The sequence below is a fragment of the Haplochromis burtoni genome, unplaced genomic scaffold, assembly GCF_018398535.1.
Source record: "Haplochromis burtoni strain Fernald_Lab_line unplaced genomic scaffold, NCSU_Asbu1 Contig_12, whole genome shotgun sequence".
Classification (NCBI taxonomy): domain Eukaryota; kingdom Metazoa; phylum Chordata; class Actinopteri; order Cichliformes; family Cichlidae; genus Haplochromis; species Haplochromis burtoni.
This window is the reverse complement of record NW_024582373.1, coordinates 1,467,055-1,488,999: the sequence shown is the minus strand read 5'-3', so window position 1 is coordinate 1,488,999 and position 21,945 is coordinate 1,467,055. Positions and strand designations below refer to the sequence as shown.

At 41.3% G+C, this 21,945-nt stretch overlaps 2 protein-coding genes across 4 annotated transcripts in view; one reads left to right on the top strand and one right to left on the bottom strand.

Moving 5' to 3' along the window:
- Window positions 1-246: 246 nt before the first annotated feature.
- On the bottom strand, window positions 247-13,518 carry si:dkey-202e22.2 (netrin-4). Of its 3 annotated transcripts, none has more exons than XM_042215003.1 (10): window positions 13,428-13,518; window positions 5,489-5,979; window positions 5,092-5,412; window positions 4,235-4,361; window positions 3,595-3,783; window positions 3,205-3,421; window positions 2,994-3,121; window positions 2,839-2,907; window positions 2,555-2,725; window positions 247-1,759 (listed from the first exon to the last, which is right to left on the bottom strand). In XM_042215003.1, the coding sequence occupies exons 2-10, from the start codon at window positions 5,804-5,806 to the stop codon at window positions 1,623-1,625; spliced, it is 1,677 nt and encodes a 558-aa protein (XP_042070937.1). In that variant the 5' UTR covers window positions 5,807-5,979; window positions 13,428-13,518; the 3' UTR covers window positions 247-1,622. The 3 variants fall into 3 exon arrangements, with proteins under 3 accessions (XP_042070937.1, XP_042070927.1, XP_042070932.1); XM_042214993.1 differs by lacking the exon at window positions 13,428-13,518 and adding an exon at window positions 6,485-7,498; XM_042214998.1 differs by lacking the exons at window positions 3,595-3,783; window positions 13,428-13,518 and adding an exon at window positions 6,485-7,499.
- A 2,276-nt stretch (window positions 13,519-15,794) lies between these two features.
- Window positions 15,795-21,945, top strand: part of dnah1 (dynein, axonemal, heavy chain 1) — a 28,240-nt gene continuing 22,089 nt past the window's right edge. Inside the window, exons 1-14 of the mRNA XM_014341169.2 lie at window positions 15,795-15,914; window positions 16,333-16,500; window positions 16,606-16,657; window positions 16,796-16,979; window positions 17,200-17,338; window positions 17,463-17,595; window positions 17,987-18,151; window positions 18,260-18,515; window positions 18,602-18,759; window positions 18,870-19,081; window positions 19,725-20,023; window positions 20,157-20,307; window positions 21,355-21,551; window positions 21,684-21,906. Of these exons, the coding sequence (XP_014196655.1) occupies window positions 15,912-15,914; window positions 16,333-16,500; window positions 16,606-16,657; window positions 16,796-16,979; window positions 17,200-17,338; window positions 17,463-17,595; window positions 17,987-18,151; window positions 18,260-18,515; window positions 18,602-18,759; window positions 18,870-19,081; window positions 19,725-20,023; window positions 20,157-20,307; window positions 21,355-21,551; window positions 21,684-21,906 (2,340 nt within the window). The 5' untranslated portion in view covers window positions 15,795-15,911. The remainder of the gene's footprint in view (window positions 15,915-16,332; window positions 16,501-16,605; window positions 16,658-16,795; window positions 16,980-17,199; window positions 17,339-17,462; window positions 17,596-17,986; window positions 18,152-18,259; window positions 18,516-18,601; window positions 18,760-18,869; window positions 19,082-19,724; window positions 20,024-20,156; window positions 20,308-21,354; window positions 21,552-21,683; window positions 21,907-21,945) is intronic.

Sequence of the window (21,945 nt, the reverse complement as noted above, 5' to 3'; positions counted from 1 at the left end):
GTGTAGAAGAGGAATTATGGAAGGAGCAATTAATCGGTAGGACTGTAGATTTTGACCAGTTAATTGAGTAATCTGATATTCTTGCAAAAGAGTTTATCAATTCAATCACCCCAGAGATATTGGTTTGTGAATTTTGGAGAAAGAGTAACACATCATCCGCATAAAGGCTGATTTTATATTCCACGTTCTTGCATTTTATGCCCTTAATTACTGAATTCTGTCTAATTGCTGCTGCTAGTGGTTCAATAAAAATTGCAAACAGTGAAGGGGAGAGTGGGCATCCCTGCCTGGTGCCCCTCAAGAGACAGAAGCTGGAGGAAGACAGAAGCTGGAGGAGACATCATACATGGCATCATGTATAAACCTACTGAGTCTCCATCTATAACTGTTAGTTTGGTCATCTCTTCTGTTAGTTTTCTATCTGGCCTGTCACATTCACCTGTGAATGCATTAATGTTTTTGTCACGTTAATGCAATCACGAGTCTTCAGTTGAATGCTGTGGTCACCACTCGTGGTTTTTCCAGATTAAAATGATTGCCTGAAATTTTCAATCTCCGTTTTACTTTCATTCTAAAGAGAGAGGGCAGTGTCCCAGTTTCTTGTAGGATAAACATTTATATTTATTAGACAGTCGGCTGTGCTCATTCTTCAATGCTCAGATTTAACAAGGTGCTGGCAGCGTCCCAGAGTTTTGCGTTTTTTATTGACATCCTAATTTTACGCAGTTGTTGCAGGTTGGTAAGCGCAACATTCACATTTGGCTGCACTCTGGTGGCTCTGCAAGCCACTGATGCACTTACTTCAGCTCATTGTCATGAAAGGAGGCTAAAATTATATGAACTTTGTTGCCTGCTTAACGTAGCTATTAAAAGATGAGTAAACTGAAATGATAAGGGGGTGCAGGTGGTCATTACTTTACAACATTACTGGAGTAGGCTGTGGCATTTGAATTTTGCTCAAATGGAACTAAAAGATATCAATATTCAGCCCCCCACACAGTACACCCCTGAATTATAGATCCATGGGTTCACGTCAGATCACCTGGCTCATGTTCAGAGTCACTAAAACCACCTTCCTCTCTGCTATGCTTAAACTGCAGCAGGTCTTCCTGCATATCTATCTGCATATCTAAATTCACAGAGTCCAAGCCACATGATTGGCTGATGAAATATGTTCTATATGAGCAGGTGTAGCTGATGACGTGCCTGATGTTTATATGTTAATTGCAGTATTTCACACTTGGTTTTCTGCTAATTAAATAAAAGGAGATGTAGTATTACAGGAAGATTTGTTAGCTTAACAAATCAAAGTATTTTTGCAGTAGCTATCCAGATCCAAAATGAATCTGACTATAAGGGGAAAAAACAAGCAAAAATAAAATCAACTATTTATACAAATTAGGTCTTTAACATCAAGTACAGCACCTTAAGTCAGACCACTTTAACATCCATTCACTCTCTTATGCACATGTTGGATGCTTCTCTTCAGTTATGAAGCCTCAACGAGCTGGACACGTTTGACTCCTGGATTTTCAGTCCACTATCTGAATTGGTCACTCACTCATGAGTATCTTGTAGAATCCTTCTGGATTGCATTCCTCCTCATATTTAGATCATATGGATCAGCGGCATCCATTTCTCAGGCTGTTTGATACAATCAGACCTACACGAGGTGTCCATGGAACCACGACGCTCTGCATAGTGACGAGCAAACGGCCCGTTCCACGCTCCTCTTTGCCTGCAAGCAGGTACTCCATACCTGCGAGAGAGAAAAATATAAAGATACTGTATATGGATTCAGTCTAAAACGTGAGTATTTTTATTGCAGGGATCTCAAACTCAGTGGGCCACATATGAAAGAAATCTGTCAGCATGACAGTTTGGGCTTGAATTGCCCAGATGGTAATTATAAAGCAGAATGTTTTCGTTAATTAATTGGCCAATTATTTATTTATTTAAAAATGTAAAAAAAACCCCAAAATAAAACCATTTTTATAAAATGTTTATATTAGATTGTGATAAATGGTAGATCATCTGTCATGTAATTGTTTATGAAGCTTATGCATAATAAGGAACATCTGTATATTCATTACACCATTTCCACTTCCAACCGCTGTGAAACTCAATGCTGACATCGTTGCTCTAGTCCAGTCATCTTTCTTCAAACCAGTCAGCCTCCCCTCTGTGTACTTTAAATCTTTCATTTTCCCTTCTGGACTCCTTCGTGCAACCCACCTCCTCGCCATCTCTGCCTCACACAAGTCCCTTCATCCAAGCCTCCATCATTTCGTCACCACCACTATCAGTGTCTAGACTTCTGGGCGTCCTGCCCTAATGGCTATCACTACTGGGATTTCATTCTGCTGTTATTGGGGCATCAGAGTCTAATCACCAAATAGCATAATTGGATTCTATATATCAATAAGTCATATTCTTAGTATTGATATAAGTATTGGAGTCTTCTAGGTTTAACATCCCTGCTTTATTGTTATTGATGGGGGATAATAGTTGGTTTTGCAGATGCCTTTTAAGATTTGCTTGAAACATTTCTTACCTGGGTTTAATATGGGGCATGTGCAGCCACGGCTGGTCCAGGACAGAGGATAGATGCTGGCGGTTCCTAAGCGCAGCGCCACCTGACCTGATCGAAGGACCTTGCGAACTTTGACGTGTACTTCGGCATGGCTGCCTTTGTCATGAGCAGACAACACATTGGCCTTGATGACTGTAACAGGCCACAAAGAAAGAAAACAGAGAGATCATTCTGAACCTTAAACCAAACTGTAGATGTATGTAATGTTTTTTAATCAAGTGAAGGCTGGACCTTTTGTTGCTTACCATAATCGTGTTTGGTCTTACAGAGCTCAGACGCACTTCTCAGCTTTTTCTCTTTACAGCTACACTTCCCTGTGTATAGAAACAGAGTTATGCTCTGTATATAGGAGAAAAATTGTTGAACCAGCGTTATTCATCATAATGCAGATTAACATCACCTGTGTAATGCAGAGCAGAGACTGTGAGCTCCTGAGACAAGTGTGCTTCTTCTTCAGTTGGCAAAAAATGATCCAAATCAGGTATTTTCCCACCAATGGGCACATTTAACATTTGCTTATTTGTGTAGCTGTAAAAGTGGAATAAAGCATGTGATGACTGCCAATTATTCATCATTCATTAAATTTAGTCTGATAAGTGAAAAATATCTACCTGTGGAGACACTGGCCAGTGAATGGATCACATTGGTGGGGGCATGTGCAAGGTTTGCATCCCTCCCCTCCAAAGCCCCAGTAGCCAGGTAGACAGTGGCTGCAGCTTGTGCCCCCTACACCAGATTTACAGTGGCACTGGCCACTCCTAGGGTGGCACCAGGGTTCCTCCTTTCCAGGTGGAGAAGGGAAAGAACCCTGAGGATCACACCGGCAGCCTGAGTGACAAAAGTTAATGAAGTTAATTAAAACAGTTAGAAAAGTGCCAGCAGATGGAGCTATAGCATTTGTAAGCTTCCCCAATGTTGAATCTCTTTTACTAATAACAGCTATAGACATGTCAGCCAACCCAATGCCACAGTAAAACACCCCTCTGCCTTTTGACTCTTACGTGTGCACGTGTGGGGGGAGCTGAGGGGCAGGGATGGGCGGCGGTGGTAGCCATAGCGACAGCGATGGCATCTACGCCCCGCTGTGTTGTGCTGGCAGTCCTCACACACACCCCCACTGAGTCTGCCAGAGGAAAGCCATGCCCGCTGAGAGAAGTGGCAGGTAGCTGCGTGACCATGGCACTCACACTCTTTGGTTGTGAGGATGTGTGATGTCACAGCGATCAGGATGAGAGAGATGAGCGAAAGTGAACAGGTAACACGCTTAGCATGGTCCAATTTAAAATTAAAGTAACCAAGACATTCAACTGTGTATTTAATTTAAAAGGTTTGGACTGCATTAATTTTTTTAGGCAAGTGAACACGATTGCTTCTTGTCTTAGTCATTCACACTCACACACAAATAACCATGCATGTTAGTACCCTCCCATCTGGAGCAATGCTTGGTCCAGTATCTTGGCCAGGAGGAGTTGGGGTTTGCACCACCATTCCATCACACTCCTCTAACTATTCACATCTTCCCCCCCCCCCCCCCCCCCCCCAATGCTTCAAAATCTTCTTTCCTCTCTGTTATTTTCCTTTGTCAGCAAAACAGCATCTCACATACGTAACAGCTGTACAAAGCTGCTGTTGGTCACTTACTCTGGCATGAGTTGGCCTCCCCACTGCTTCCATTGGCAGGCCTCCAAGGTTGATCATTGTAGAGCGGCGCGCACTTGTCACAGTGATCTCCAGCTGTGTGGTGAGTACACAGACACCTACCAAACACCTGGAAGACACATCTTAAGATAAGATAAGATAGAACTTTATTAATCCCTCGGGTGGGTTCCTCTGGGAAATTCGATTTCCAAAAAAGCACAGCAACGACCGAAGTTACAGTTACAGAATATTATATGTACACACACACACACACACACACACACAACACATACATACACACACACACACACACACACACACACACACACATATATAAATACAGAGACAATATAAATAAAATATACGAAGGGGATAAATAGAATAAATAGGAATAAAAATAAAAATACAAGTGAATTGCACATTTCAAGTATTGAGGTCTATTGCACTGTTGACTATTTACAAAAGTATTGCACAGTGAGGTGAAGAGGCACTACAGCTTAGTTGTTCCCCCCTCCTTTGTCCTCCTGTTTCCCCTCCCTCTCCCCTCCAGAGAGGAGTTAAACAGTTTGATGGCGTGTGGGACAAAGGAGTTTTTAAGTCTGTTAGTTCTTGTCTTGGGGAGAAGCAACTGTCACTGAACATTTGATTTTGTTGCAGATGCCTGCTGTACAAAGAACCATAAAATATGTCAAGGCTTAATGTAAAGTGTCAATTTAAAGGACCTTTAACTGTGACCTAATCTAATCTCTTTAAACCAATATTCTGAATGTGTAATTAATTATTTTTGTACCTTTTTCACTTCAGCGTTTTATCTTTTCCTTTTGATACAAGCATACATACATGCAGGATAAAATGCTCACCATGTTACTGTCCTCTGTTTCCTTGTTTCCATTGTTGTGTGGTACACAATACTCAGCATGTCCATGGCACAGGCAGGTGCCTCTTGCCAGTAAAGTATAAATAGCATAAGGTGCTGAAGCAGAATTTTCTGAACTGGACGGGGGGCTGTGGACTGAGGATGTGAAGCTTGTCCAGCGTCCTGGGGGGGTCAGAGCTGGGCTACAGGTCTGGGATTTTAGCAGTCTGACACGGAGATTTGTGATGGTCAGGTGAGAGAGGGCCTCTGGACTGTAGGGGTCGAGTGTCATAGCACTGCTGGGGTTTAGAGTACGTAATATGACCTAGAAGGAGAAACATAGCTTTAAACTGCACTGAATGAAACATTTGCACAATGCATCATATCCAAATATCCTCTACCTCTCCACCCGTGCAGGGTGCAGCATCAGTATAGCGGGATGTACACGGTGACCCTGGCTGATTGAAGTCATCAGGCAAACCGAATTCTAAGCTGCAATTATACGCAAAAACCTTTAAAGCTTCCCACGTCTTTCCAAAGTCCACTGAGCGTTCAATGGCCATGGCAGCAGGCCGCGGTGACTTGAACACCAAAACCAAGTGAGTAAGACAGAATTTCGTTTCCAGGTCTAAACGTATCTCATCCTGCTGCCCCCGCATGGTTCTACCTCCACCTGATGCCCACCAGGTATCTGGATGCAAGAAAGGGTCATCAGTCATGTGAAGAGCTGGGTGAGGATCCTGAGAGCAGGCCTGAGGACTGACAGAAGGTTGGGGACACAGAGGATGCTGGGATGTGCTGTTCCCACAGCAGTTCGAGAGGGTGAACAGGGTCCTGCCACTTGCCAGGTTTCCTATGGGTGGACTACAGGCACGGTCCAGGCAACTAGAAACTGAGGCAGAGGGTGAATGAGAGTCAGTGAGAGTGTGAGACAGTAGTGGAAAATGTTTATTCCATGACTGAGCAATACAGATCGTTCTTTTGATCTGCCGATGTCCATGCTGCCAGTGCATTTTCCAACACATGGCATTGCGGACAAAGCCAAAGTGCTGCTCATTACGTTTTCCATGAATATTTAATTTGCCTGACCGCTGTGCTGTCACAGAATCCTGTCCTGCCCTCCCGACTGGACAGCGCTAAGACTCGGGTTACATGTAATGGAAGGACACAAAGCTGTCGGACTATCAAATGCATCAGGAGCGAGCGTAACTTTTGCTTTACGTTTGGGACAAGATCTAAAAACACAGCGAGTTCTTCAGTGTCATAGAAATTTACGTTCTTTACAATAACTCGGTAACTTAAAACATAACCCGAAATAGACGGCACAAGGTCGCTGCTTTTTTTTTTTTTTTTTTTTAGAAATAAGAGCATCACTGCAAACGGATGATGCGCCTCACCTGCTTCGCTGCCGCGCATCACAACCAAAAATAGCCAACCGAGAGCCACCAGCATCAGATGTCGAGATGTCCCGAGCATATTAGACAGCGTTGTCCTCGTTCCTGCTGTGTTTACAACATGCATGGTGCGTCACACGCTTCCCCGCAGAGGTGGGTTCCAACATAATGTGTGCCCTAATTAACAGTCCAACTCATTTCTTTGGCTAATTACGCAATGCGCAAAGTGTCCAGATAAATCCAAGAGTAAGTAATTTTTTCCCCCCTCGATGTCCTTCCAGACGTCTGAGGCTCAGTTCATCGTCAGGGACGGCTTTCTCGAACAGATGCGGACTGTGCGTTTCAGGTGCACCAAATGAGAAGTCAGTCTTTCGGCAGCGAATTTAAAGCGAAATATTGCTAATTTGCACGTGATAGACCTTTCATGTCCTCCTTACTGCTCCAACTAAAATGCAAATAAACTCAAGTAAACATTTCCACGAATATCCATCCAATGCGACATCTATGTGCACCGCCCAAGTCCAAAGCGCCATGCATTTATGCACAGAGGAGTGTGGGCTCTATTTATGGATCTCCTCCACCCACCCACCGACCCACACGCACACACAAATAAAACACCCCTATTTTACTTCAATCTGCCAATCTTTTATCCACATTGTGGTGCGTCGTGCGCTCTAGGGAAGGGACGTGCGATTTCAGTGTCAGTCAGTCTCACACACGAGCTAAACCAGGTCCCCTCACTAACCTTAATAGGGCTATTTAATTACTTTATCTGCTTCTGCCCCTTTGTTTTTCAGTAGCATTAATTCCAAGTCATAATGTTCTTTGAAGTCTGTAGCGGGAAGAAATCCGAGCTGGGAGCCAAGGATACTCCTTCGTGCAGTTATTTGCAGCTTGATGGCAACAAAAGGAACGTTCATGAAAATGAGAAGGACAAGAAAAGGGCAATTCTTCTTTAAAAACCGGCTGCATGAATAGATTACAGTGACGTTTTTCTTTTTAACACTGGAATATAAACACATGTTCTGGTACTTAAAAAACATACCGTACAGTTCTTCGCTGAGCTTGATGCATTTTCTCTTCTTGGCGCGCACACACACAACAAATTGGGACAATAAACACAATGTCTCCTCAGCTTTATGGCTTAACTTCAAATAAAGGGGCGCTCGGAAAATCGGAAGAGACGCACAGAATTGGATTGGTTTCCATAAACGTCCCCAGTGACATAGAAAGTGTTTGCAGGACTGCCTGCCTGGTTGTGTGAAGTCAAAAAAAAAATGGAATTAGAAAGATTAGCATGGACCAGCCATGATGTATTATTTTTGTTACCTTCAGGAAAAAGACAGTTAATTTTCATTTTACCTCTACAATAAATAATAATCCTTGAAAGCGCATTTCCTGTCCTTTATGTCTGGATTTAGAATATTCGAGATGACATTATTTATGATCATTTATTTACATTTAAGAATATATCCATCCGCTTCCGCTTATCCTTTTTCAGGGTCGCTGGAGCCTATCCCAGCTGTCATGGGGCGAGAGGCGGGGTACACCCTGGACAGGTCGCCAGTCTGTCGCAGGGCAAACATACAGGGACAGACAACCATTCACACTCACATTCACACCTAGTGACAATTTGGATTAGCCAATTAACCTATCCCCACAAGCTGCATGTCTTTGGACGGTGGGAGGAAGCCGGAGTACCCGGAGGGAACCCACGCAAACACGGGGAGAACATGCAAACTCCACACAGAAAGACCCCGGCTTGATGTTGGATTGAACTCAGGACCTTCTTGCTGTGCGGCAACAGTGCTAACCACCGTGCCACCGTGCTGCCCATTTTAAGAATATATTTCTGTTTTAATACAAATATAGAGAGCTTACTCAATATGGACAAAAAATCTATTTAAATTTGTTAATGCAAAGTCAACTATGTCACCAAATTTCATCGGAAGTTATTATCCATGAAGAAATCTGTGCCTGCGTCATCTGTCTCCCTCAAAATGACTGACAGAGTTTTCCTAGCCCACCTGACTGTGTGTGATATTTTAAACTGGGAGCCATTGCGTTGCAATAAATACTTCTAGCCATTAAAACAGTGCAGACCCCCACCAATGTGTTTTGAACCTTGAAGCCAAAATGAGCAGTTAAAGGCAATTTACTTGCACTGGTGATTGCTTGTTGCTCTTTAAAATGTTTTATAGCTCTGCTGCAAACTTTTACCTCAAACCTACAATTTTCAAGCCTTTTTCAAAATGATAACACTCAGACGCAATAAGAACTTGTGCTAGAGCCAACTATACCACAGCAATGATTTGACTCTATGCTATATCCATTACCCGTTCTCCTCAAACGCACAAATCCACACGGACACCTGTGAAAAGATGTGAAATCAACTGCATGTGTGCCGTTAATGCAGAACCGACTGTAAATCGGGCTAAAGCAGTCATAAACATGACTGGAGACACATACTGGAGACACACAGCATGTCTGTGTGTCTCCAGTATTACCAGATAACAGCAAATCCCTCATAAATGGCATTGCCCTAATCTCCCATAAAACCATTCTTAGCATGTAGTGCACTGCTGGAGTAAAACGAAAGGAGAAACCGTGAGATGTGTGATGTAGGCCAGCCTCTCAGGCTTTATTGTGTACAGGCCCGCCAGGCACGAGCTGCTCTCAGAGTGGAAAGCAAGAGGAAAGAGAGATGAAAGAGTGAAGGAAGAAATTTACAACAGATATAGATGAAGTGACATCTATCTGAGATTTTGTTTTTACAGCATTTTTTGCAAATAATGTTTTGACAATAAAAATGATCATTCTGCTGTTTGTTTTTCGTTTGTTTGTTGGTAGGATGAATAGTAAAGTGTGAACATATTTAAAAAATAATTTAGAAAAGGAGAATTTAATCCAATCCACTGTTTCCAACATGTGCTGCACTCCTTTTTCCAAGCAAATACATTCTCTCAATGTTCAAGATGTATCTTCATCAAAGCTTCCAGCTGTGAGAGGTCAAATACCAGCCTGAAAGGGTCAGGGGGATCTCCTACCTGCCCCATGACTGCTCCTCTAATTGCTCCTCTTTCTCTCATTTACAGGGCTTAATGGGGGCCGGTGGGGTTAGAGAGCCAGGGTCAGAGGAACAGGGACCCCCTACCTCTCATCCTTAGTGTTTGTCCAGGCTGTTCATACATGTGTGTGTCAAGCACATGTAGTCCACACTTCCGCATCTACTTCTCCCTTCATGCTTTATTTGTGATCTACATGTCAGCTCATTTGTATCTCCAGGGATGAAGAGGATTAAGCTCCTTCCTTACATGACTTTACTCCACATGGGCCCAGAGGCCGACATGATCGCGCTTTCATTTGACTTTCTTTTCTCCAGCTTAATTTAAAACATCTCCATTTTGTTGTGGACATTTTGCTATGGCAACACACGGTAGGATTTCATGACATTATCCACTGGCCACAGGGGCAACCAGTAAAAGACATGGTGTGCTTGAGTTAAGCACTCGGGTTAGAATTAATTGGCATGTTGACATTTTTTTTAACTTTGAGTCAAATTTCTTTTCTTTTCTAGGCTTTTCAAGATGAACTAAATAGGATAGATAGCCCAGTACATCCAATAAATCCTACTAGCAATCAACAACTTTTAAATACTTTAGCCTGAAAACACCAGTTGAAATGTGGTAGAAAGATCTATGGTTCAAATATAATGGCAAGATTAGACGTGTATTTCCCCAGGATTGCAGGACCAAGTCGGTCCATTGCTTTAATTTGTTATCACTGTGAGAATGATAACCAGTGTGGAAAGCTTTCAAAGAGACATCCTTACTAGTGTTTATTGTAACAGTCCTCATGTCGCACATTGACATTAATCAAGCGCAGACAGCTTACAGGCAGACTGCTAACTTGTTGTTCATTTGCACATCTACTTTGCGTGTGTGTGAGACGATGTGCATGCTTACGTTCCAGCATCATAGGTTTAGATTACACTGTGCCTCTTTGATGTGAGAGAATGAATGACACAGATTAAGTTGTCAGGCCAGAAAATGATAGACGCCAGATGAGGCAGAATGACAAATAATGTCCTCTGGGAAGCCCAGGGGCACACTGCCAAAACAATAACGTGTGCATCTGTGAACTCATGGGTGGATTTGTGAGTGTTTGCTCACAGAAGAGTTATGGCGATAATCTTACATATGTGTAACCTTAATTGAAACAATCCAGAACTGTTCCCGTATACAGAGAAAATGGGAAAATTAGCCTCCCTGTGAAATTTTATGTTTTTGTTTAAAATTTTCCAAATACTTTTTCATCAGTGTAAGGAATTTTTCAGCATAGCATTTCTAAACATACTTATTTTCCTTAGAAGCAGAAATCATTTCTGCTTGACACAATAACAGAATTATTTCAGAAAGAACAAACAAATATTACCAAAGCCAGTGGTATTAGCTTCCTGAAAAACTGACCTTTTTATTGAGCCACAGCATAAAGTGCTGCTGTGCAGTGATGTGCTTTAACTTTTTGATGCTCAAATCAAGTTTAAACTGAGGGTTTTCTTGAATTTACACACAGTATAAAAACATCAGCAAAGGTTTAAGCTGTCATTTAAGAAATAATCATGCTAAAAACAAAATAAATCCCTTTAGATTTGAGGGGAAGAAAGATTTGCTGATGCCTACAAAGCAGGAGGCGGATATACAAAGTTATCACAGCGTTTCCAAGTATCATCAAGAAATTCAAAAAGTGCCACACAGTGCAGAACAAGACTGATAAAGGTAGGAAGCAAAGGATTTCAAAAGATTTCATCTCTAGCCAGTTTTGAAATGTGTCTTAAGATCCCAAAACAACTGCCAAACACTAATGAATGACTTAGCCAAGTCAGAGAACCGTAGAGAGAACTCAGTAATGGGTGACCTCCAATTCTGCAGAAGTTACACCTTCAAGCCAGACTAAAGTATGCTAAGGACAACCTTAGGAGAGCATATTGGAAGCACATCATTTGATCAAATTAAATAAACAAGAGTTTTTTGACCACAAAGATGCTGCCTTTAATTTAGAGAAAGAAAGGAGAGCTCAGGAGGCGTGTGTGAGACTCGCTGAAAACTACAGCAAACCGCTGCAGGCTGTAATCCAGCAAAAAGGACACAGAACTGATGATCAGCACTGGGTGTGCTGATGACTTTAACCCTGGCACCTTTTGTTTCTGTGTGAAAAGTGAAATAATTTAATCATCCAAAATAAAACAAGGATATTTGGAAAAGCTGTGCTAAAAAAAATCTGTGCTCTGTTTGACAGCATTTGGCAAATACTTAAAAAAAAAAAGGAAATTTAAGAATAATTCTGCTTTCCTCCTATTCGTTACTGATTCTAAACAAGCATGCTGGGAATGCACCAGTTGAAAGTTGATGACTTATTAATAGATGAAACTGTATACTGTACACATACACACATGAAAGTACACATTAAATACTGTCCACTTAATCTTTTGTCTCTGATTTTTTTTTTTTTTTTTGGTATATCTGTTTACGATAATCAACTAAGAAACTCACTATTTCCTTATGTTTGTGACTGACATAAACACACTGTCACTCCGACACATGAACATATGCACGAACACATGCATGCAAGCACTGACACAGTCACTTGATAACCTTTTACTTTGCCCACCCACTCACACACACACTGGTTTTCTACAACAATAATACACTACATGTGCTGTGGATTCAATTCACTGCCTTCTCGTTCTTCCAGCTCAGATTTAAACTCCCAGTTAGATGAAACACATGTTTCAAACAGCTTCAGTAAATTCAAAGAAAAATACTTTGGCATGAAAATGTGACATAAATAGCAAACAACGAAATGAAGAAAGCAGCATAATGAAGCAGGGTTACGTGATTAGCACTAATTCTAGGAGTTTGGGATAAGTTACAAACTTAATGCTTGTGCTTAAATAAACCCAAATGGGTTTTTAGCTTTGAGTATTTTTACTTTGTCCCCCTTCAGAAGTCATGCTTAGAAATGGGGAAAATGAAAAATTAAATGCAGCTGCTTCAGGTCCCAGGACATAAGTTGCAGGCTCTGGGCCGCTTTGTTGCTTTGAGGCCCTTTTCAACTCATTAAAAGTGTTTTTACTGGCATACCAAGTCCACCTGTGAGTCATCCAACTCATGATGGCAACTTCAATGCATAGCCAAGTGCAAAGGTCACCGTTAAACAACAGTAACTCATAGGAGCAGGCAATGTCAAAAATGAAATCTGCACGGGTAAAATGCAGAGGAACAAAGCACGGCCATGTTAATGTGACATTTGCTGCCCTCGTGGTGCGTCTTTTTCATTTATCAACTGACACTCGTGACATTCATTGACCACTGTGGTGTTATCTTCCAGATCAGATGCCCTTTAAATAAGAAAAAGGGCTTCGAAACGGGGTGTTTGTTCTAGGTGTAAATTATTCTCACTGTGTTTCCAGGGGTTTGAGCTCCAGAGCGTAAAAATTTGCAAATATATATAATCCCTTACGAGCATTTGTTATCCATACTCTCAGGACATTTAACGATGCTCCCTGGGAGTGTATAGCATAGTTTTGTATATTTCCACTGAAGTGTGCAAATGTGAAAAATAAATAAATAAATCACACTCTAACAGGGGTGTGGGCCCACTTTTGTGGTTGGATTTGTGGTTTCTCCATAAGAAAAGAGGTATGTGGGAATCTGTGCAACCATTAAGGCCATCCTGGACTGCCCAACAATGAGGCAGCGAAGGAGGAATAAGTGGTGTTTGATCCTATTAACCAACATCTGGGCTACAGGAGGAGCTAAAGTTAGCAGCCCATGCTGATGTCATTAGGGTAAAATAGCAAGTATACTGGCAAAGGCACAGTGTTCCCAACATGACAGCACTGTTAGTGTAGTAGGGAGGTGGCAGAGATGAGGACAGATTATACCTGCTGGTGATTATGTAACTGACTCATCTTCATGTCCTTTTAACAGCTGATCTCTTTTGTCAGTCTTCTGCTCCTAGGCTGCTGGAGTTAGCAGGGAGGCCTCCTGGGAGAGAATGAGAAATACAGGGTGGATCAAGGCTGTAACAAAGCTTTTTAGAGTTTAATCAGTTCCACTCATCGAGAGTTGCTGGCCCCATCTGTCCAATCAAGTCCCATTTCCATGGCGGGCTCCTGGCTCCAAAGATGGCTACAGTACTGTCAGCCAGACTTTGATAGGCAACTCTGTTTCGAGGACCACCACCTCATCAGAGACTTGTGGTTCTTGTGTGGGTTTCTTTGGAACCTCTATAGGCCGGATCTCCTCGCTGATGTAATCAATAGCTCTGGCATGTGTTAATCATTAATAAACTGCTGTGGTCAGGATGATTTAAGCGCTGAGAGCACTCTGATATGATAATGTCATTAGATGTGGGTTGTTTAGCTCCTTAGGGAAGTTTTTTATTTTCATGTCCTTTTTGTGTGAGATCATCGTTTTGGAGCTCTTTTCAGTCTGGGACAATGAAGAAAAAGACTCCTAGCTAAACATTTAAGCAAGCCCATCCTAAATGATAGATATGTGTGGCACAGAATTACAACATCGATAGGACCCATATCAATTCAGTAAGGCTACGTTCACACTGCAGGTGTTAATGCTCAATTCCGATTTTTTGATCAAGTCCGATTTTTTGTCTGCTTGTTCACACTACAAATAAAATGCGACAGCAAACGCTCTCTAGTGTGAACGCTCAAAGTGGCCCGCATGCGCAAAAGAAGACGTCACACACAACGCGCTCTGTTTAGACCCAGAGCAAACAGTATTGTTTGACTGATGGCCCTTAATATAAAGACTTCGGACTTTACGTTTCCCAATTTTTGCTTTAAGTTATTTTATTTACATAATAATGTAGATAACCTAATAATTATCCTTATTGCTGTTTTAGAGGAGCGGTGCTTCAAAGGAAAGTTGCAGATTTCTGTCAGAATCTGCAGATTATACAGTACAAATAACATGCTCACGTTTCTCCAACGTTGTCTTCCCAACAGTGTCACTGACATCTACACTGGATGGCCAGGAAGCCTTCGCGATGTCTTCTCGGGCGCTTCTCCGGAGTTGATAATTGGCGTCTGTCTTGTGTCAGTGACGTAAAAGACGGATTTAATGCGACATTACCATCAAACAGCAGTCGCTTTCTAAAACATCGGATATGTATCGGATTCAGTACCACATACGAAAGTGACCCAGATCGGATTTGAAAATATCGGATTTGTGCCGTTCACACTGTCATACCATGATCGGATATGGGTCGCATAGGCTCATAAAAATCGGATTTGATGCGCTTTCGCCTGCAGTGTGAACGTAGCCTAAGTCTTTACTCGACCAGTACCTCATAGGAGCTGGGTACAGTAACTTAGATCACCTCACAAACCTAGCTACAACGAGACACTGACCTCCTACTCCGTGAGAGAAGAGTGAACATTTAGGGTCAGGGGAGTGTGTGCTCCAGTTGCATTCCATTATGTTATCATCACAGACATTACATTCAATGTTATTACTAGAAGCAGCAGCTTCTTTTTTGGTCTTTTTTCTTTAAGAGCAGCCAGAAAAGCAGAGCCTTTCCAGCTCGATCCCTCAGTCTAGCCAAGAAAAACCAAGTGTAATCCTCTTCTCCTTCCTCGGTGTCCAACCTCACACACAACTCACAGTAAGGCCTTACCTTTGCCACGTCTTTCTTTGCCATAAACCTCACCTTTCAGTACTCTAATTTCTTCATCTCTCTTGCTTTTCTACTCTTCTTCATTTAGATGAAAGATGTCGGTGTGTTGGTGTATCCATAACACACTGGTTAAAGATGCATATTTTTGCGAAGTGGGCTTATTTTTTAAATTCTGTACTATTATTGTCACAATTCACCTTCACATCGCAACTACTCAGTATTTTTATTCCTTGTCCCCCTGGCCCACATCTTGAGACATTGTCCCACATTCTGACTGGCTCGACGGGTCATGCGCTTTTCTAAAATCTGGATTTTACCCAACACATGTGAAGGGAAGGCTTTTTATTATAGGGAAATAAAGGATAACCAGTCTAAAGTTACATAAAGCTTTGCAGATTTTGCTGAATATGATGAAAACTACCGCAAAGAAAACGAAGCAGCAGTACATACTGAGAAATATTTTTTGCAGTGTGTCACAGGAGAGAATATAGTGCTAAAAAATAGCGTAAAGTGGCACAGTATGTTTGACATAATAGGCTAAACACTGCTTAAGTTGTCAAATATGGCTCAAAAAGATTTGCCAACTTGTACTATCATCTTCGTCCCCATGACAACCGTTGCTGCGTCTAACAGTACTTCCACTTAGAAACTAAGATTCTCTACAGTTCAGTTTCAGCTATGTGGTGGACACACAAAAGACCTGTAACAGCTTGCAACAGAATTGAAAAATATGGTATGTCGTATTTATTTATCCCCTTTTGCTTACAGAGTTAAATTACCAAATGCTACTCGTTAATTGTGTTCAGCAAAGCCAATCACAAAGGCTGAATGCTAAGGCTAAGCACCCGGCGTATGTTTAACACCCTGTCTGTTAAAAGACTACCTCCAGCTGAAGTCGGGCAAAACGTTTAACATACGTTTAACGTACGTCGTGTATTCAGCGTTAAGTAATGTCTAGTTTCCCTTTTACATTTTGTAGGCCTACTATTATCCACTTTAGTAACGCGTGTATAAACTTATATGTGCAACATATAAAGCTTCAACTTTTCGTACACATTTAGTATTCGTTAAATCATATCATTGAAGAAGTAGGTGACTAAACCCAGCTGTCATTGCTCACACGTACATTTTTTAAAAATCCTGCTCGAAAGAGTGAGAACACAGGATTTCCTGGTTCCGGGGTACCTCATCCACCCAGAGATCCTCCAGAGCCCAAGCCTTCAACTCGCCAGAAATACAATGTCTTCAAAGTGGGGAAAGGCTCTATGAGAGATCAGAGGGGAATATTCTCTGAGACAATCTCTACATTAAAATTCCAGGTAAAGGCTTCTCTGATTCCTCTAAAATGACTGATTGTTGTTGCTCTAATGAGAAACTCTTGACTAATTGCTTATGTGTATGCGGTTTGTGCACCTAATGCCCAGCAGGTGTCAGAGCCTCAGTCCATGCTGACATTTGGTCATAACTCACGGGAGGGTGAGTTGTGCTGTATGACATTTTAGACATCTGATATTTTATTGTTGCATTGATTTTTTTTATTTTAAATCTCCTAGAAAAAAAATCCCAAAACATTTTGTGCTATCTGTAAAATCTGACTTCTGTTTACTTCAAAAGCAGTCGCCAAGACTCCACCTCATCGGCCCAGATGGGCTGCTGAGGATTGCCTTGTACCACATGTACAACATAATTCATTCTTCTCGGGGAATCCATACTTTTGCCCGGGTGGAGATAAACCCAAAGTCCAAATACCCTACAAAACCCGTCCTGGCTCCATCCCCCGCAAATTAGCGATAGAGAGGTGTGTACTATTTTTGTGTACTACACATGGCATCTGCTGCTGTAGTCATGGTTATTTTGAATACTGTAAGACCAGATTCAGTGGTCACGTCTCATATAGTGTGCAATACATGCTCATTTTTCCTTTATTGTACAGCAGCTTTTAGTAGAGTCATTAAGTTGTTTTATCTCAAAGTCCTGCTGTGAAATAACTGCGTCTTTATATACTGTGTTGCTAACAGATGTCGAAGGGAATACTTACATTTACATGTTGAAGAGCTCCTGGCAGAAAAGGGCATAGATTCTGATCTCTTATTGCCAAGACCATTGAAAAATAACACCATACCAGACGGTCCTATTTCGCTGTTCCTCCCACTGGAGGTGAGCCTGTTACACAACTGTCCAATCAAGTCCCTCTTTTTAGACTTTTTTTTTCTCATTGCAATACTTTCCATATTTATATATAATGTTATATACACCAAACTTTCCCATGTTTTTTATTAAGCTGTTTGACAATGAAGAATATGACTGCCGGACTCCAGAAGACTGGCTTGCTTTGGGCAATGCTGAAGGATCACCTGATCGAAAACCTATTCCTGGAAAAGCCCTGCTACCTACAGATGATGAAATTGCAAATGGTAAAGTATCATGTAGCTGCTGTATTGGGTGCTGCGCTTGGAGTTGGAGCTTGGCCTCCTAATGTCTGTAGATCTATGTAGGCAAAGGTCAATTTAAAATCAGTGAATCAATGAATCTTCAGCCGTTTTTTTAAATGGTGTTTAGTTTGTTACAAATGATACTTAGGATATAGTTTATCTGTAAACTGCATTTCAACAATGTGTGGTGCTCATGTTTTTTGGCACTTTTTCTTCCTTTTAATCCTTTTTTGGGATTAATTTAAGATATTCATTAAAAGGTAATGAGAAGCAATTTATAAGTGGCCATACAACAATACAACACAGACACCAGTGAATTTAGAATTAAGTGTAGTAATGTGTTATTAAATCCCTCTTTTCTGTTCTTTTGCAGATGAGTCTGCAAGCGCGAGCCCACCTCCGAAGTACAGCTGGCATTTAGTTGGAATTCTTGATTACTGTACGGAGAAATGTCAGTATCTGGTAGAGAAGGTCCACCAGACAGACAAAAAAGGAAGTCCTGATATAAGTGAAGAGCATAAGGAGAGTAAATCCCCTGGTTGGTTTCAATGTTTTTAAACTTGTGTAACTCTAGAGTGTTGTCTCTTCATCTCTCTCTCTGCTGTTACTGACCATGTCATTGATCTGTCGCCCACTTTCTGCATAGAAACAGACTCTTTCATAGCAGGCAGTAAGTACTGGATACCCAGGATCAGACTGTTATTCTGTGCTGAAGACCCACGTGTCTTTGTTGAGCGGGTCTGGTTTGCCCTGCGCTACAGAGAGGAAACAGAGGCACTTATTTTCTACCACTTTTCAGTGGACTGCATGCCCATCTCTAGGAAAACACCATCTCTCAATACTGATAGTCTCCAGAGTATCAAACGACGTGCCCTCTCAGCTCCTGGCCTTAAGCTGAAAAAGTGAGTGATATCCTGTCTTATTAATTCTATGTGATCTGCTTTTTTACTAACTAACAGGATGGATAAATGCAATATTGTGTGTGCAGTTTAGAGACGTGTGTTGCAGGCTTGGAGAATGAGGTCAGACTGGATTATGACCGTACAATGAACCGCTTGATTTTTGACAAAGTAGTGATGAGCTGCCCTGAAGACCTTTCACATATCACCCTGCCACAGAAGGACCCTGAATATGTGCCCTCACAAGGTAAGATATTTTGCATTATGCACTTACTGGTCACTCAGGTCATAATTAAGGAAATGTAGCATCTGCTAACACCTTCAGAATCAAAACACTGTTGTGTTTTATCTATACAGGGTGTGTTCCGGTTCCTTACTCTGCCTATGAGGCGAATCGAGCTGCATTTATTTTCAAGTCCATGCAAACTAGGCCAGAGCTGATCTGTGTGCTTTCTGAAATGTGGCATGAGTGCAAAAAAGTAGAAAACATGAGGCTGTTCAACTTGATGTTGGGTAAACCACTTCCATTGGATCAATTTGAACTTGACCAGTCTCAGACGCATACTCAGGTACTGTTGCACCGAGAGAGTATCAAGTAAAAACCTGTGTTTACCGGCCGGGGTTGCTAAATAGGGCAAATTAGCCTGTGAGTGCAATCCCCAAATAGTGCTGATAGTTTTGGTCATTTTTATGGGTAATTTACAAAAGTTGTGCTGTTTGCAAAGCACAGACATTTCATTTCACTATCAAGTGCAAAAAAGTTTCAAATTCAGTATTAAATATTGGCACAAATAGCAATAAATAGTGAGTTGCAAGTGTTAGTAAATCTGTTTGCATACTTGATTTAGATATTCTCTGTGTTTTGGGCCTTAAGAAAAAAACTCCCAGACATCCATATGCAACAGAGTTAGTTGCAATAATCTCAGACTTTTCACCTCTAACATGCAATTTTGCCACTGCGTGATCTTTTCAAATTTCAACAATACTTTGTTTTTACACCAGAAATGAGTTTGCTCCGGCAAATCTGGCTAAATGTCTTCATATCCCTTTTTTGTTCTGACTTGAAGAACAGTCAAACAAAAACATACATCTTAGCCATATAAACAAGATAGCGTCTGTAGTTATTTAATAAGCTCATGGGAGATTATTCATTTTGTTTCTACAAGTTTACCAATATAAATATCTTAATCTAACCTCTCTTTCCTTATCCAGATAACCCTGTTTCTTAGAGATAACTGGACCAGCACACTGTGCAACAGCATCCGGTACAACCTTGCGAATATGGGCAAGGGAACATACAACATAAACGAGACTTGCTGGGAGACTTACAAGGTTTCTAAGCTGTCTAAACTCCTCAATCTGGTGCATTACAACATGCAGGACTCCCTCCGTGTCCTTGTGAAGAACTCACTGGTCAGCCTGACCAAGGTCGTGATGGATGCCTGCCACAATGTCCTGATGTGTCCTCAGGACTTCGTCTGGGGGAATGACCTAATCACTAGCCACTACAAGTACGATAAAATGCATTTGCACAACTTTCTCTTTTCCTTTTCCCATTTTTTGGACTTTGTAATAATGAATGAAATATAACTGATTAAAATAATAATTATTTATGTCTGTAATATAACAATTATCCATGTCTAGGCCAAAGAAGAATCCTATTTTCCTGGTGGACCTGGTTCTGGATGAGAGTGGGGTTCATTACAGCACCCCCTTGGAGAATTTTTCAGCATCTACAGTGAACCTGTTTGATAACAGCATTATGTGCACACGTAGTGTGCCTCTGCTTAATAGGGTAAATCAAATCTCCTGAGTAATACAGCATACTTTACAAATGAGAATGCAATGAGGCTTCAAAATATAGTACTTTGAAAAAAAGGTTCAAGTAGTCTCTCTTTTTGTCAAATTTTACTAGGAAAAATGGGACGGAAACATTCAAGCATAGATGGAATTAAAGTATATAAGACAAAAACAGAGAATTTGTGTAGTTCTAAGGAGCTCGAAGATTAGTATTTACTATGACCACCTTGATTCTCCTGCACAGTCTGCACTCTCTTGAAAAAGCATTCTAAGAGAGTGTAGTGTTCAGGATCAGTTTTCCAGGCTTCTTCAAGGACATTCAAAGCTCCTTGGATGTGAACTGTCTTTCGTTTCATGACAGAGTCTCCACTGTGTCTTACAGATGGACACTCACTCCACATGACCTGTTGTCACTGATTTTCAGTCCAGTTCTTTTATAATTCAGCATGCCTCAGCCTTTTCTCCCTGTTTCCCTTCCATAAGGTTGGTTACTTGACAGCCACCCTTCAACTTAGACCATTTCTGATGAAGCTAGATGGATTAACTCAAGAACCAGATATATTTCTCAGGTCCTGTGTCAGATCTTTGTTGTATTTTTACCTATTTCTACATTACATGACTTTCAGATACTGTTTATCTGCTGTAGATAGAGTTTTAAGCCTACCGTTTTTTCTTTTGTCCAACTTTTCATTGATTTGACTTGTGACAATAAATGCCTAAAGATACAATTTAAAAGTGGACCTTTGCAGCCTTTGAGTTAGGCACCGTTTTTATGTTTGAATTGTTCTCTGAAAATAAGTACTAACCCTAAAATTTGTAAAATAAAAATAAATGAATAAATAAAAAGCAGCTAATGTCCAAAGAACTTTGAAAGACCTTCAGAAAGCCTGGATAACTATTGCTCAAGACTACTTTGGAAAATCAGGAGAAGGTCTGGCTCCTTGGAAGTAAAATGCAAAGAAATGGGGGGTATATACTCTTATAATGATGAATTTTGAAAGTGACACTGATATTTGAATAGTTTTGCATGTGCCTGTACCAGTTTGTGTTGCAGAAGTTATTTATGGTTGGGGAGCCTTTACTTGAGTCAGTGCATTTGGAGGAACCACAAATAACCGAGCTGAGGGAGAACATCCGTAATGTTCTAATACAAGCAACCATACCTCTCAGGGCTTATGCTACTGAGTATGAGAAGTACTTAGAGCTGCACAATTTGGACATACAAGCTTACATTCTCACGTAAGTCTGTGTTTGAAGTGACGTGCCCACTTTTCACAAGTGTGAGATGTGGGTCTGTTGGATATGTGGCCTATTACTGAATGAACTCGTGCTTTTCTTGTTTCTCTCATGTCCCCATCATTTGGCTACCAGATCTTGTGGTGCAGAAATGACATCCCAAGAACTGAAAAAAGAGGTGCAGCAGCATCTCAAAGAAAAGAGAATAATTGAACAGTCCTTGCCATCCTCCCTAGTGGTTGGTCCATTTCATGTTTGTGTTAACGGGGTACGCAAGTCTCTCTCAGAAAAGAGAAAGGAGTTAGCCACGGCACTGCTAGACCACCTTGCTCTGAAGCTACGTATTCAGGTTGACCAGGTAAGGCTAAATATTTTCTTCTAAGAGAACATGAATAAT